The following is a 15,166-nucleotide window of genomic DNA, read 5'->3' as shown; positions in this document are numbered from 1 at the left end:
CTCTAGTATCTTTTGATTTCTTATCCAGGTGCTCATTTCCAAGTTTTGGATCAATTCTCCTTTTCTACCCGATCCATTGTGGATACACAGAATGCAAAGGCAACTTTGAAGGCTCCCCAGATCACAAAGGTGAGGGCTTAGTGGACTGTCTTTCAGTCTGCAAAACTGTCCTGACATCATTGATGATGCAGCCACTCAAACAGAGAGTTTTTGCATCATAAGAGGGCAAGGTAGTGCAGGCTGACTCCTTGTACCCAAAGGGTTGTGTTCGCATCCACTATTCAGGAAACAACGGGAACATGGCTAGAACAGCAAGGATTATAGGGGTAAGAAGGGCATTTGAGGCTTCTTGGGCTGTAGGAACTAAGATCTGGGGGAGGAGTATTTTGAGTGCTAAGAAATGGAAAGTCCAAAGAGGTTTCATCTAGGGTCATGATTGAGAGTGGCCAACAACAGCCAGAAGGATTCATTTGCTTATGGTACAGGGAGTAAAGAAGAGTTCGGTTTTCAGGCCAGGATTTTCTAACTCTAAATGTATATTTAGAGGTTCTCTACCTCTGTGTTACATCATACCTACTGTTGACTAAAATTTACCACTATTTAAGTATGAATCAAAAAGACAGTTTTAAAGATCTCCATAACACCCAGAAACAAATGAGTGAACCTTAGTCTCATTTGTGGCTTAAAGCATTTTAAAAGTCATAATTTCTCAGATCACTCTGAAAATAAAGTATGTAAATTATTCCCATCTTCCTGAAGACATGAGTCACAAAACCTGGAGAGGAAGAATACAGGGTGGGATTCAGCATTTCTGTCTAGTACCTCTTTTGTAAGACATTCACAAGATTGAGGTGATAGATGAAAAGCAGTATTCTAGACCATTCCTATCTTCATAGCAAGATGTTCTTTGAACTACACAAAAACACGTCCTGTTTCTGGACAGGAAATATGTCTGTGGAAGAGTTAATTCTACAAATGTCCTGAGCTAACCTGTTCCCCCAGAATCCAGAATTTCTTAAATTTAAACCAAATTTCTTATGTTACACTGAACTTCTCACCAGCTGTTTGCTCTAGCTGGTTTGGTATGTCAAATCTCACTGAAATACCCAAAGAGTATCAGCTCTTTGCTGAGGTATCTGTTCTAGGTTGGCTGAGAGTACAGGATCTAACCAGAAGAGTCCAAAAATTGACTGGGATATTATGGGGCAGCAGTGGTTTCCAGTCTTCATGTGTTAGCTTAGATGACCACTTGCCCAGGAAATCTGCTTTAAAGGGAAATCATTGAAATACAATTTGGACTTGCAGACGTCTGAGATTCCTTCCATCTCTGATTTACAGGTATGCATCTTATGGTAAAGACTATTGAACTTTGTGAAGATGATCAATTACCTTGATTGGTATTGGTGGGTACTGTTCTTTTGCTGAGGTCACTTTATCTTGCCCAGAGGCAGTTAGATAGTAGTACTGGGCAACTGGTAGAGTGCTTGGCTCAGAATCTGGAAGATTTGTGTTCAAATTCTGGCCCTCAGACACTATGTGTGAACCTAGGTTAAGTTCTATCTCAAGTTTCTGTAAAATAGGGATAAAAATAATACACCCATGTCCCAGGGTTATTTTGGGGATCAGATGAGATATTTGTCAATCTATCCGTTTTTTTCTGGATCCAAAAATTTGTTTCCTTTGGAAAAAAGAGTTGGGGGCTCTAGGCCTTGACTTAATTATTCATCACAGTTCACCAAGTTTTTAGTTGGCTTAAATTGCAAAATAGTACAAGTGAAATTCATTGCAGAAATCAGTAGGAGCTGAGGTCTCCTGAATGAAGGTTATGGGAAAGTTCTGTGAGCTTTGGGTGAAGGGAGAAATTTCTAGTTATTTTTGTCACAAAAGAGATAAAGCTAAGGTGGAAATCAAGCACGGGACTGTCCTACATGCTTTTCAGTTATAATTCAGTTACAAAGCAAAATTCCCTTTTCTGAGCTTGGGTAAAGGCACTGAATGAAGGCGGTAAGGTAAGTATATCAATCATAAGTTCTAGAGCAAGAGGGGAACATGGGACAGAATCTTTTATCACAATATCAGTTCTGGGAGAGCCCTTAGAATACAGAATGTCAGAGGTCGATGGGAATTTAGAATACAAAATGTCAGAACTGGGGGCAACTAAAATACAGACTGTCCACAACTGAGCTAGACCACAGAACACAGAATGTCAATCATGGAAATATAGAGGATTCTAGAATACTGAATATCTATGTTAGAGCTGGGAGGTATCTCAAAACATACACTATCAAGGCTTTGTTGTTGATCAGTTGTGTCTATTTTTTATGTCCTTATTTGAGGTTTTCTTGGCAAAGATACTGAAGTAATTTGCCATTTCTTTCTCCAGTTCATTTAACAAATGAGGAAACGGAGGCAAACAGGGTTAAGTGATGTACCCAGAGTTGTCTAGATCACCAAATTTGAACTCAGATTTTCCTGACTTCAGACACGCAGCTAGTATGCATATATATGCATATATATGTATATATGTAATGCATATATGTTAGATAATATGTAATTATATGTTAGATAATATGTAATTATATATATTATCAAAGCTAGTATACATATATCAACATAAAATATAAATATGGCATACATTTAAATATATAACAGCAAAGCTGGAGGCAACCTTAATAACCGAATCCCAGAATACCTTATTTGTATGTGGGACAACAAACAATATTAGATCAGAATGTGAATGCTGAGAAGAGCCCCAGAACACAAGGCCCCCCCGCAGAGCCGGGTAACACCACGTGGCCCGCAGGCACCCGAAGAGCGGAGATGAGTGCCGCGAAGGCCTCGGCACGCACCGAGGACTAGAGGGAGGGAGGGGAACCAGTATGAAGGCTCTCCGGCACAGCACGGCGCTGAAGCTTTTGGAGTCGCCCCTTCGATTCTGGCAGCAACCCTACGAGGCGGAGGTGGTGTCTTACAGTTGAGGAAACTGAGGCAGGCTCAGCCAGGGTAGCTGGGGGCGGACTGGAACTCGGGTCTTCCCAAAGCCCCAGCTCTCCATCAGCTGGTGGGGCCTCAGAGCCCAGAACGTCCCCCGGGCACGGAGGAGGGCACCGGGGCCCACCGGGGCCGGAGGCTGTCGGGGCCGGGCCAGTGAGGGGACGGGAGGGGCCTTGGAGAATAAAACGTCAGAGCCGGGGGGTGGGGGTGCTGGAGCGGCCGCACAGTCGGCGCATGCGCCCTCCGGGCCCGTGAGGCGGAGGGCTGTTTCGGACGGAGTGGGCGGGACCGTCGGCGCATGCGCCCTCCGAGCCCTCGCTGCCGGGCCCGGGAGGCGGGTGGCCTGTTTCGGACGGAGTGGGCGGGACCGTCGGCGCATGCGCCCTCCGAGCCCTCGCTCCCGGGCCCGGCAGGTGGATGGTCTGTCTCGGACGGCGCGCACGGACTGCCGGGATCCCTCTCCGTGCCGCCCCGCCCCGGCTCAGTCCTCCCACTTCCCGGCATGCTTTGGGCCCTCCAAATGGGAGGGGGAGACGCAAGATGGCGGCAGCCGCGAACTCAGGCTCCAGTCTCCCGCTGTTCGACTGCCCGACTTGGTGAGCGCCGGGGCCGGGCCGGACCGGGCCGGGGCGGGGGTGTCCCCGGGGCGCGGCGGTCAGGCCTCGGGGCCCGCGCCGGGCGGGCGAGCGCGGGGCGGGAGGGGAGGCGGCCTCCATCCTCCAGCCTTGCTTCCGTCTCGCCTCCTCCCTCTCCTCACGGGGCCCCCGGGGGTCAGGCTTGAGGCCTCTGCAGGGGGAGGGGGCCCGGAGGAGGGGGTTCCCTCCCCTCTCAGCCCCCTGCGGACCGAGCGCCAGAGGCAGGCGGGGGGTGCCCTGGGGAGGGCGGAACCGCAGACCCCCCGCCCGAGGCCCGACCGGACCGGGAGCGGGGGGTCCGGCCTGCGCTCATCCCCGAGGGCTCCCCGGGCCGCCCGGCTGCTGGGCTTCCCCTGGCCCCGGGCCCGGGGGCACCTCGGGGAGGCCCTCTTGCCCTCTTCGTGTGCCGAGCCCGGGGCCGGGAGGCTGACTCCCAGGCATCAGAACATGTCAGGAAGCTGAAGACGGACTCTGCAGAATTTGAGCAAAAAAATCAACCTTCAATCCGAAGGCATCTTCCAAACATGGCCCTGTAGAATCATCCTAGAACGCAAGACTTGCAGAATTTGAGGGAGCTTTAAACATAAATCTTGAAATCTTAGGAATCTTAACACGTTAAGACCTGCATAATTTAAAGACACTTTAGAGACAAATCTTAAAGAGACCTTTAATAAGCGAGAAAAATGGAAACCTAGAGTTAAAGAGCCATTTACTTAAAGCTACCTGGTTGGAAGTAGCTGAACTGAGAGTGGTCCCCAGCCATACCCAGAATCCAAAGACCCTAAATTCAGGGACTCACAGACTCCTGGCACTGCATTCATTCAGTGGTACAAAATGAATTGAACTTATTTAGCATATATCACCCATTCCATCTTCTGGACATGGTGCACACATATCTCTTCTTTTGCTGTGTGCTAGGGAGGATGTGATCCAGATCATGAGATAACAGTGTTGTTATTACTCTTAGGAGAATATTAATGGGATAGTTGATGAGATTGCATTTTTTTCACTGTGGTCTAGCTCCAGTGACAAGGGCAAGGATTGGTTGATTCTTAAGCTTTTCACAGGAAATGAAATGAAATGAAAGACTAGAAGGTTTTGGACTCAGTGTGATCCCATCTTTGATTCGTTTGCCCCAGGGCCTCCCACTGACTCAAACATATGTGTAGCAAATTCAAAGTTGACATGACCATCACAACTCTGGGTGTAACATATAGAAGCAGCCAGCGGATGATGCTTCCAATACTCTTTTATGTATTGTCCTCAAAGAATGTCACCGCAGAAAGTAGGGGGCTCCCATGGCAAGGTCAAAATGGGCAGCATTCGTTTTTGTCTCAGAACTCAAGGTCCAAGTCACTAGTTTCTTCTTGTACTGTGATATGTCCAACTTTGAGCTTTCCTGACATGTTATTTCCTACCTTCAGCCCCAGATGCTTGTTAGCTTATGCTGCCTTTTCAGATTGTAAGTGGCAGACCTTAAAATCAAGCCCAGATTGCCTGATCACCATGGCGGAAGCATTCTATCTTTATAGGCTAGACATATGGTCTTAAAATATAGGTTTCTTTCCTGCTGTTCTAAATATTGCTTAACTGAAAGTCTGTTTTGGAGCAGTTGAATCACTGAAGAAGTACAGCACCGAGAGTGGAGAGGAACTGTAATAACAGCGAAGGAGATGGCATTTCTACTTGAACATGAACTAATTATAGGCTGGTTGGAGAGCTTCGACACTCAGTGAGGACAGAAACTGTAAATAGCATTCATTGTACTCATCCTGAAGGTGTTTTTTCTCTTTATTTTGTAGGGCAGGTAAACCCCCACCTGGTTTACATCTGGATGTAGTCAAAGGAGACAAGTTAATTGAGGTATGAAAATACATATCATGTGTTTTTTCCAGCATGGGAAAGCATGACTCACTTCCACCCCCACTCCTGTACTTTGTTTTCCAGTAATGCTATTTTCAATTCCCAGTTTTTTCCATTAAAAGTACTTAATGATTGAATGATTGAACCACATGTATCTCTTGAAGACACTGAGGTGTGAGGTGTATTTTAGCTCCTCAAGCTTCCCTGTGTAGAGTTTTTTAATAGTCATGGACCTTTGAACTCTCAGGAAAGAATGTAGTTCATGAAGGACCTATAAGAAATTTCTGTCATTTCATCCCAAAGCAGCATGGGATGTGTGGAATATACTGGGAGTTAATTAACTGAATAAATCACATGGAATACAGAGCATGAGAAAGAGTCTATAAGAATTGTCCCTGAGTTTTGCTCTGAGGATTGGAAAAAGCTAATAGGGAGCTATGCTTTTAAAAGAGTAATGGAAATTGGCCAAGGGAACCCCCCTGATTGAAGGCTGAAGATCCTTAAACTGAATCCAGTAAAGAGTGTTCAAGTTAGAATGGACAAGATCAGAGCTACTAAAGTAGTATAAGGAGATGGACCAAAGGACCTCTGTGACTTAGATCAGTCTCCGCACTTACTCAGAATTTTTAATCCAAACAGTTTTATATGAGTTGTAATTTCTCTTTGCTTGAAGCACATTATGCATCCTTCTGTCCTTTCGTCTGCTTGACGAGTGGCCTGCAATGAGTTTCTTGTATGAAGGATCCTTCTGACAGAGTTTGATGTTATTGGTCTCTCTTGGAATAAGCTATATTAGAGAATGAATTGAAATGAGGGCCTGTCTCTGCTACACATGCAGATTCAATATAGTTTTATTGGAGGTTCCACTTTTTAAAGTAGAACCTGTAAGACCATCCTGTTGTGATAAATATAAGGAATACTTAGAAGATCCGTGACTCTGGTTTCAGCAGCACCACAGCCCTTCTACATTTTAGTAGACAACCTTCTCCTAAAGTATCATGTCCAAAAATCCCAAAATCATCACTTGGTAAGTCAGTCTCCTGTTGTAGAACTTTCCAGACTTAGTTAGGCTATGCTTGTTATGACAGATGAGGAATCAGTTGTTGCTCTGTACCCAAAGTTTTGCCAGGCCTTGCATTTCAATGGTATGACCTTCTAAGAGTGCAGATCATCACCAAGGCATGACAAGAGACATACACTGGGAAGTATAGTGGAAGATTAACCTGGAGTAATTGGGTTGAAATGTATATGAAGTATTTTATAGTCGAGCATTCTAATTCCTAAAAATATTTGCTAAGGATTCTTAGAGAAGAAATTTGTTTACTATTGTTGATCTTCCTACTCTACTCCATCTTCCTCTCAGCCATCCAGTAGATGGGCTTCTGAAGCCCAGATATAACTTTGTTATGCCTTTGTTAATAATTGCCATTGAACCCTTCAGCAATAAACAGAATGTCCTCATGAATTGCAGCTCTCCTCCCTCCCTATACATGTATGTGTATCTACACACATTTACACATACATACATACACAGAGATAGCACCTATCCCCATGGACTCTGCACTCCCCAGGACATGGGCTCCTTTACTGTTGCTTCAGTCAATACCATTTTTTTGTTTGGACAGAGGTGTTGACCTGTTGTCTCCCCTATTAGACTCAGAGCTTCTTGAAAGCAGGGAATGTCTTTTATCTTCACAAAATGCCTGGCATAGGGGAGGGGCTTAATAAATATTGATTGACTAAATGTTCTTCTCTCGAATCTCTCTGACTCCTCTGGCCACCTTTGAGTCTCAGCTAAAGCCCCACCTTCTCTAAGAATACATTCCCAGGCTTCCTTCATTTTGTTGCCTTTCTTCAGAGATTACCTCCAGGATTTACTTTGTCTCATTTGTACAGTTGTTTGCATTTTGTCCCCCACCCCCACCCCCTTAGATCATGACCTCCCTGAGGGCAGGGACAGAAGTTTGTCTCTTTTTTTAGAGATTTTTTTTTTTTTTGGTTTTTGCAAGGCAGTGGGGTTAAGTGGCTTACCCAAGGCCACACAGCTAGGTAATTAAGTGTCTGAGGCCGGATTTGAACTCAGGTTGTCCTAACTCCAGGGCCAGAGCTCTGTTCACTGCGTCACCTGGTTGCCCTGTCTTTTTTTTTTTCTTAATTTCTTAGTATGTGCCTGGCACATTTTAGGCTTTTAATAAATTCTTGACTAGAATTCAACCAACATCTCTTTTCAGTATGGGTGGGAAGAAGACAAGTAAGGACAATTTGTAAGGTTTGGCACTGGTTAGAAATCTCTTAAAATGCTCTCTTAGATGACTGGATGAGACATATCTGGCAAGTCACAATCCTAAGAGTATCTTTTTGTCATTTTTATTAGCAATAGACCTGAACGGGTCTTATTATCTCTGGAATTTTCAAGCACTTGATACTAACCAAGCTATCTGTATCCTGAGCTGCTTCAGAAGGTTGGGATGTGTCTTGTGATAGCTGGGTTTTATAAGTGCAATATTAAAATAAGCCATGAGTCTTTTAAGCCCAGTATGTTGAGGTGAGCACTCTGGGTTATAACTCAAAGGTACAGTCCTGATGATAACCAGACCGGAATTAATGTCTGGAGTGAAAATTAGAAGACCAGCCTGCTTAAAAGGAATTCAGATATGAGATAGTCCCCTAGTCTGAGAAGTGGTTTTAATATTATGAATCAGGGACATTGATAAGCAGCAGAGCGGATCCTGTCTGACTTATTGTCTCACTATATTTGATGTCTTTCTCAGGACCTGTAAAGAGTGTGCCAGGTATTTTGCTATCATAAATCCAAAGTCTATATTTTTAATATAGGAGTAGAGAATGCTATTAGAAGTTCTGTCTAGATAATTGCTTTTGTTTTATTGGATTTCTTTTTTACAATTTGTGGCCATCTCAGAATTTCAACAAATTAAAAAAGGTCAGATTTCTGTTAAAGCAATTTACTTTGTCCAAATTGAAGAGAATAGTGAGATACACCTTGGGTGGGGGTGATGAGACACCTGCATTCAAATTACTGATATGAGGCAGAGGGAGATGAATACAAGAAGAGGTTCAAACAAAATGCTGTGGGCAGTTTGAGAAGGGAAATCATGTTTACCTGAGGCATGAGGAGCTGGGGGTCTAGGAAGAGCTTCAAGTAGGAAATGGGACTAGGCTTTAAGAGGAAGGGAGGGATTGCAACTGAGATGGAAAGAGAATCTATGTTAGGAGTACAGAGAAAACAGGTGAGAGTGGAAAATGGCAACCAGTCTGACTAGATGGAGAATATGTGAAGAAGATTAGGAGAGGAAGCAGAGAAGGAGGTGGACATCGCAACATCTGCAGTTTCTATTTTATGTGGTAGCAACTAGAAAGCCCCCTGCAGGTTTTGAGTAAGGAGTGACAACCATAACAATACGCTGGGAAGCATCATGAAGGTTGGACTGGAGAAAACATAGGAGGAAGGTAGGATGGGAGGTTAAAAAGATTGTTAGAATCTACATCAAAAAAGAATCAAAATAGAAATAAGGTTGGGGGGCAGTGGGGAGAGGAGAGTGGAAGGAGTTCAGAGTCAAACTGAGGGGATTAAGTGGCACCATGATTAGACAGGGCCCAGAGTCAGGAAAATCTGGCTTCAAATCCCACCTCAGAGTCTTACCTAGCTCTGTGACCCTGAGCAAATCACCAAATCCCTGTCTCAATTTCCTCATCTATAAAATGGAAATAGTAATAGCTCCAACTCCCAAGTTGTGAGGATCAAATGAGAGAACATTTATAAAGCACTCAGTGCTTTGCCCAGTGTCTGGCACTTCTTGTAGACCTTAAATAAATGACTTGTTCACATACTTTCTTCAGACTGTATCTTGAAAGTAGAAGTACTTGGCACCTTTTAGAATGTGTGGGGTAAGGGAGAAAGAAAATTGAAAATTGACCTCATTGGGATATTGGGAGAATAATGGTACCATTAACCAGAATGGAGAATTCTGGTCAAGTTAAAGTTTGTCCCTAGATATATCTAAATTGAAGATTCTTTTGGTACAACTAGATGGCAAGGTCCATCTAGAAGTTGAAAAACCATCATAGGAGCAAAGGAAAGAGAGACAGATGATAGAAAGTTGGAAGTAATTTGCATAGTGCTGATCATTGAAACCATGGCAGGAGATAAGGTCACCAAGAAGAAAGGCAAAGGAGCAGAAGGGGAAGGGTGCTAGGCTTGGAATCAGAGAACTTGATTACCTAATATCTATCTGAGTGACCTTGGCAAGTCCCATAATTCTCTGAGACATAGTTTTCTCCACTGTGAAATGAGAGCATTACAGTTTTAGGTGGATGATACTAAAGCAGAGTCCCAAAACCAGGAGGAGAGAGATGTCAGGAAAGAGGGAGGAGAGGACACATGCTCCACAGAGCTCAGGAGCACAGACCCAGTTTACTTGCCTTTGAGTTTTAGGTTCTTTAATTTTCATTGTTTTAAAGCAGGCTCAAACTAGAAGCCACCCCATGAGTGACATGAGTTAGTTTGTGCATTGAGAGTAGAGCCACATATCCAGGTTAATGAGAACTATTTTAAGCTGAACCCAAAGTAAATTAGGTTATGGTCAATGAGTTTTAATAATAAAAAGACTATGACTCATAACAGAGGTGTCAGTCATGCAGGAACAAATTAAAATGTATAAATAACTCAAAAATGTATAGATAATACTAATATGTTATTTTCTAAGTCACTATGCTGTTGCAGGGATTCTTTAGTGCATTTTATTGGCCCTGTTTCTTTTTGAGTTTGACAGTCCTGCCCTATACATGCACTTAGCTCAACTGTCTACTACTGATATAATGTATTGAAAATACATCTCTGTTGACATAAATTAATGACAATATTATGGCCTCATTATGTCTTCAAAGTCATTTATATCTCTATTTTGTAACTGGAAAAACCGAGGCACCCAGGGAAGAAGTAGCCTTTTATGGCTCCAGTAATTGAGAATTTTCTGATTTCCAAAAGTGCTGTTCTCTGGGCCATTCTTCCTTATTACCCCACTCTGTCTAGGAAAGAGTTTATTTTTAAAAAATGAAATTGAGTTTAAAAGGAGCTTGATTTCCTGCAGATGTGAGGCTCGACTTCCAAATACTTTGGGAGGCCACACGTTATCTGTCTCTGTCTGTCTGTCTGTCTCTCTCTCTCTCTCAGTGGAGCTGCCTCCACTTTTGGTAGCTGACTTCAGAATCTGTGGTGTGTCCCTCTGTACATTCTCAGTGTTGGTAAATATTTGTCCTTTGAACGTGAAAACTGTGTAAAGTCAGAGTTTTATCCAGTCACATTAGGGGGCTAGTGATTTTGGTCAAAATTAAAGCTGTGAGCCTGTAGGACTGAGCTTATGCTGGGATTCATAAATAGGATTTGTTCCCTGAATGTCTGAGCAAAAGTGCCCTGGTATAGAAGAAACACATGGCTTCCCAAGGTGACTATTGTGAATAGATGAATAGCACTGGTTTGGAAAGGTAAATCAGAATGAATGTGTTCAAGTCAATCTCATTGCTTTAGTCATGCCTTGTACTTTTCCTTTGTAGTTTTAGCTTGAAATTAGGCAATATGAAAAGTTTAAAATTTAGATGGCATTGTTTTGTGGTGGTGATGGAGTGAGGAAGAGTGTTACCCCCTGCCCTCATCATAGAGTAACGATTCAGCAGTGAGCATTTATTCAAAAAGCAGCTGCTATATACAAAGACAAAACTTAAGTTTTCCCAATGCTTAGGGATTTGACTTTCTAACAGGGGAGGCATCATGTATTTAGATCAGTAAATATGAAATAAAGACCAGGGATTTGGAGAGGGAAAAACATTATCTCTTAAAAAGGTGCCTGATAGAATGGCATATATATTCAGAGAATGGCAAGCAGAATAGGGAGAAGCCTGGAGATGATGGCATTCTGGAAAGATTGGTTGAAGAAACTGTGACTCTTTAGCCTGGAAAATAGGAGACCTATATGGAGGAACCGTGATTCTTTTTACAACATTTGAAGAGCCATCATGTGGGTGGAATAGGAATGACTTATTTTGCTTGACTCCAGAGTATAGAAGTAGGAGCAGTAAGTTCAGAAGTTCTAGAGATGCAAATTTCCACTCAATAGAAGGGAAAACTTTGTAGTAATTAACTATTCAAAAGTGGAATGGTTTACCTCAGAGACAATTAAATTCTTGTTTCTGAAAGTCTTCAAGGAAAAGCTGGACCACCATTTATCTGTGATATTACAGACAATTCCTTTTCATGTTGTGAATTGGATTAGATCTCCTCTGGGATCCCTTCCAAATCTGAGATTCTATAAGTGGCGAAAAAAAAATTGAACTTTATTCCTGAATTTGACATGCAGTCTCTATTTAGGAGAAGTGTTATGAAATGTAATAAATTCATGTTGTCAAAAGTTTCTGAAGTTCTTCATTTTAATAGTCTTGAAAAATATTTTTATCTTTGGCAAAGAACTGTCAATCTACAAAAGACTAAAGTCTTTTTTTTTTATTAATTGGAGAGATTTTGGGGAAAGCTGTCAGTGCAAGATTAAGTAATGTTGTTTATTTGGTACTCATCCTTAGAAACTGATAATTGATGAAAAGAAGTATTACCTGTTTGGGAGAAACCCTGATCTATGTGATTTTACCATTGATCATCAGTCTTGCTCCCGAGTCCATGCTGCCTTGGTCTACCACAAGCACCTGAAGAGAGTTTTCCTAATAGATCTCAACAGTAGTAAGTAACTTTGCTTCATGTAAAACTATTTTGAATTAATCAGTCTTTAAATAACGCTTTGCTGTTGACTAAATGGGACATTAGGAGTTTTTATTCCATTTTGAAAATAGAACTTAACCCCTGCTTGCTTGTTTCCAGCCATTGTAGCTGGCTTTCCTGAAATAACAGATGATGGAGATTGGGTGATAAAAAGGGAGTGAGTGCATGGGAAGGGCTCCCCCTCCTTCAGAGAAGGCCATAGGAACCCAGAGGGAGTGACAGCCTCCTCCAGACCAGGGATGGGAGGTAGGGAGAAGTAGCCTTAGAGAGAGAGAGCAAGTTCTAGGACCTCTGTAGGGCAGAGTCCTTAGTCTAGGCTTGTCCTGCCCAGCCTCTATGACTGCTTCTGGGAAAATGCAATGATATACGGACCAGCATAGTGGTTAGTTCTAGGGGAGAAGTGTTGTGGCATGGACCACACTCAGTATATCATCAGTGTCAGAGCAATGGGATCTGGTGGTAGCAAGAGTAATGACTGCAGACCAGTCATAGTGTGGTGTGGAGAACACCAGCATTAACTTTGCTGCTGCAGAAGAGACGATTGTGGAGGGTATAGAGGGTTCTATGGCTTTGGGAGAAAAGTCAGCTTTCTGATTGTTTGACATTGACTGATGTTCAAATCTCTTTGAGACTATGGTGAATAAGTACTTGCCTTGTAGCTCGGGATCTGGTTTGTGTGAAGCCTGAGGGTGGTCACTTATTGGTTCAGCCTCCTTTCTCATGTGTATTTGCTAACTGTGCATACACACACACACACACACCCCTTTCAGGCTGTCCTTTAGAAGAAGAGTTCTCATTGGAGGAGTGTGTGTCCTCTTTGGACCAAGAATAGCAAACACTTATGTGGCACCACCTTGCAGTTATTTTTTTTTTCTTCACAGCCTTGTAGGGGTGGGAAGTGCTATCACCATCTCCATTTTCTAGTTGAAGAAACAGGCAAAAAGCTGTTAAGTGACTTGCCCAGGGCCACACAGCTTCAAAGCACTTGTGTTCAGATTTGAATTCATGTCTGGTACTCTACTCTTGGAGCCACTTCATTGCCCCAGGGAATCATTGACAATTTTCATTTGTGCCCAGAGCACATGACAATAGCAAAAAAGGTAACCTTATAACATATACTTGGGGGGGCACCTAGGTGGCACAGTGGATTAAGCACCGGCTGGTCAGGAGTACCTGGGTTCAAATCCGGTCTCAGACCCTTAATAATTACCTAGCTGTGTGGACTTGGGCAAGCCACTTAACCCCATTTGCCTTGCAAAAACCTTAAAAAAGAAAACCCATATACTTAGAGATCATTGGGAATCAAAACTAGATAAAAAACTTGGTCACAGACATGTTTCAGCTTGTTCAGCAAGTTCATTACATGAGGTCTTGCCTCCATGACTATTCAGCCCCTTGGTTCACCATGAGTAACCCATGATGGCACTAGTATTGTCTTAGGAGAGCCAGATCTCCTGGCTACTCGTCTAGCTACCTATGTCAGTCTCTGATCCCCATTTTGATTGAGCCCAAGTGGAAAAATCTTGGGAGGGGATCCTGGGAAGGGTGGTCCTGGAGCTCTCATTCTTTTAACTAGGCCTTATTCTGTTTTAGGAAAACTCAGTTTATACAAGTCTACGCTGGTCAATTCGTAATCATTGCATCAGTACACATTGTGGTAGTTGGTAAGAGCTAAGATGTTTGTGCCTCACCCTTGACCAAATCAGGGCAGCCTGGCAACAGAGTAGCATTCAGAATTTGGGGGCAGTTGAATTTTTTGAAGGGAATGAGCTGGAAATGTTCAAAGTTCAAGAAAAATGTTCAAAGTTCAAGAAAAGAAATCAGGGTTATCAAAAGGCAAAAGAAAGGAGTGTCTGGGCTGGGGATTATATGAATGTCCGCCTAGAAAAGCATGAATTTCCTGTCAGAGAAACCAGATTGGAACTATTACATTACAAGAAATGTCTCTTGCATTGTCATTGCTTACAGGCAGATTGTCTCTGGAACTAGTTGCTTGCTGTGGTGAGGGTCTCATGTCATTCCTGGCTTTGTGATCTTGTTCTAGTTCCTTAGACTCTCTTGACCTCAGTTTTGTTACCTGTAATGTGAGAATGAGAATACCAATATCACCCCCACTTCAAAACCTGTTATGAGGCTCAGATGAGAGAATGTATGTGAAAGTATTCTATAACTGTTAAACCATATTAGAATAGATTGTAGGGTGTTAGTGACCTGGGGGGGGGGGGGCACTGCTATTTGAGACTAGAGAGTCATGGAAATCTTCTCCAAACTCAGGAATGCCATAGAATGTCTTATTTCTCACTCCTACCTTTCTGATCTTTCCCAGCACACGGCACATTCTTGGGTCATATTCGATTGGAACCTCACAAGCCACAGCAGATCCCCATCGACTCCACAGTCTCATTTGGTGCATCTACACGGGCATACACACTTCGTGAGAAGCCCCAAACATTGCCATCAGCGGTGAAAGGAGATGAGAAAATGGGTGGAGAGGATGATGAACTCAAGGGCTTACTGGGCCTCCCAGAAGAGGAGACTGAGCTTGATGTAATTCTGTGGTATTGTTTTGATATTTTGGACTGGTGTATGGAATGTAAATATGCAGAGACATCCTCCATTCTTGTAATTCGTAGTTCTCTGCTTTGGGAAAACAAAAGAATCATCATCAAACAGAGCCTCAGAGTCTCATAATGTTCATCAGCATTTTTGCGGGCTGGGCATTGTGATGCAGACTTACTTCATCACACTCACAGATGGGGAGATTATTTGGTGAGGGGGCCTGAGCTTATCTGTCTCATGACATCTCATCTCCCTTGCTTTCTCACCTTCCTGGCTCCTAGACCTGACTGCTTAAAGACAGAATGGAAGCTTTAGCGTGTTTATTCAGCTG

General features: G+C 43.1%; 1 protein-coding gene and 1 non-coding gene across 3 annotated transcripts in view; both read left to right on the top strand.

The window, feature by feature from the left end:
- The first annotated feature begins 3,483 nt into the window (after positions 1-3,483).
- PPP1R8 (protein phosphatase 1 regulatory subunit 8) overlaps positions 3,484-15,166 on the top strand; it is a 29,479-nt gene continuing 17,796 nt past the window's right edge. For both annotated transcript variants that reach the window (XR_012474544.1, XM_074217966.1), the window contains exons 1-4: positions 3,484-3,590; positions 5,432-5,492; positions 12,084-12,237; positions 14,603-14,823. Coding sequence is in view for 1 of the 2 variants with exons in the window: in XM_074217966.1 (XP_074074067.1) it covers positions 3,535-3,590; positions 5,432-5,492; positions 12,084-12,237; positions 14,603-14,823 (492 nt within the window). In the remaining variant the exon portion in view is untranslated. The remainder of the gene's footprint in view (positions 3,591-5,431; positions 5,493-12,083; positions 12,238-14,602; positions 14,824-15,166) is intronic.
- Positions 7,906-8,072, top strand: LOC141510719 (small Cajal body-specific RNA 1). The gene has a single exon (XR_012475140.1).

This window comes from Macrotis lagotis, chromosome 1, assembly GCF_037893015.1.
Source record: "Macrotis lagotis isolate mMagLag1 chromosome 1, bilby.v1.9.chrom.fasta, whole genome shotgun sequence".
Taxonomy (NCBI): domain Eukaryota; kingdom Metazoa; phylum Chordata; class Mammalia; order Peramelemorphia; family Peramelidae; genus Macrotis; species Macrotis lagotis.
Note: the sequence above shows the minus strand (reverse complement) of the source record. Positions and strands in the feature narration are given on the sequence as shown.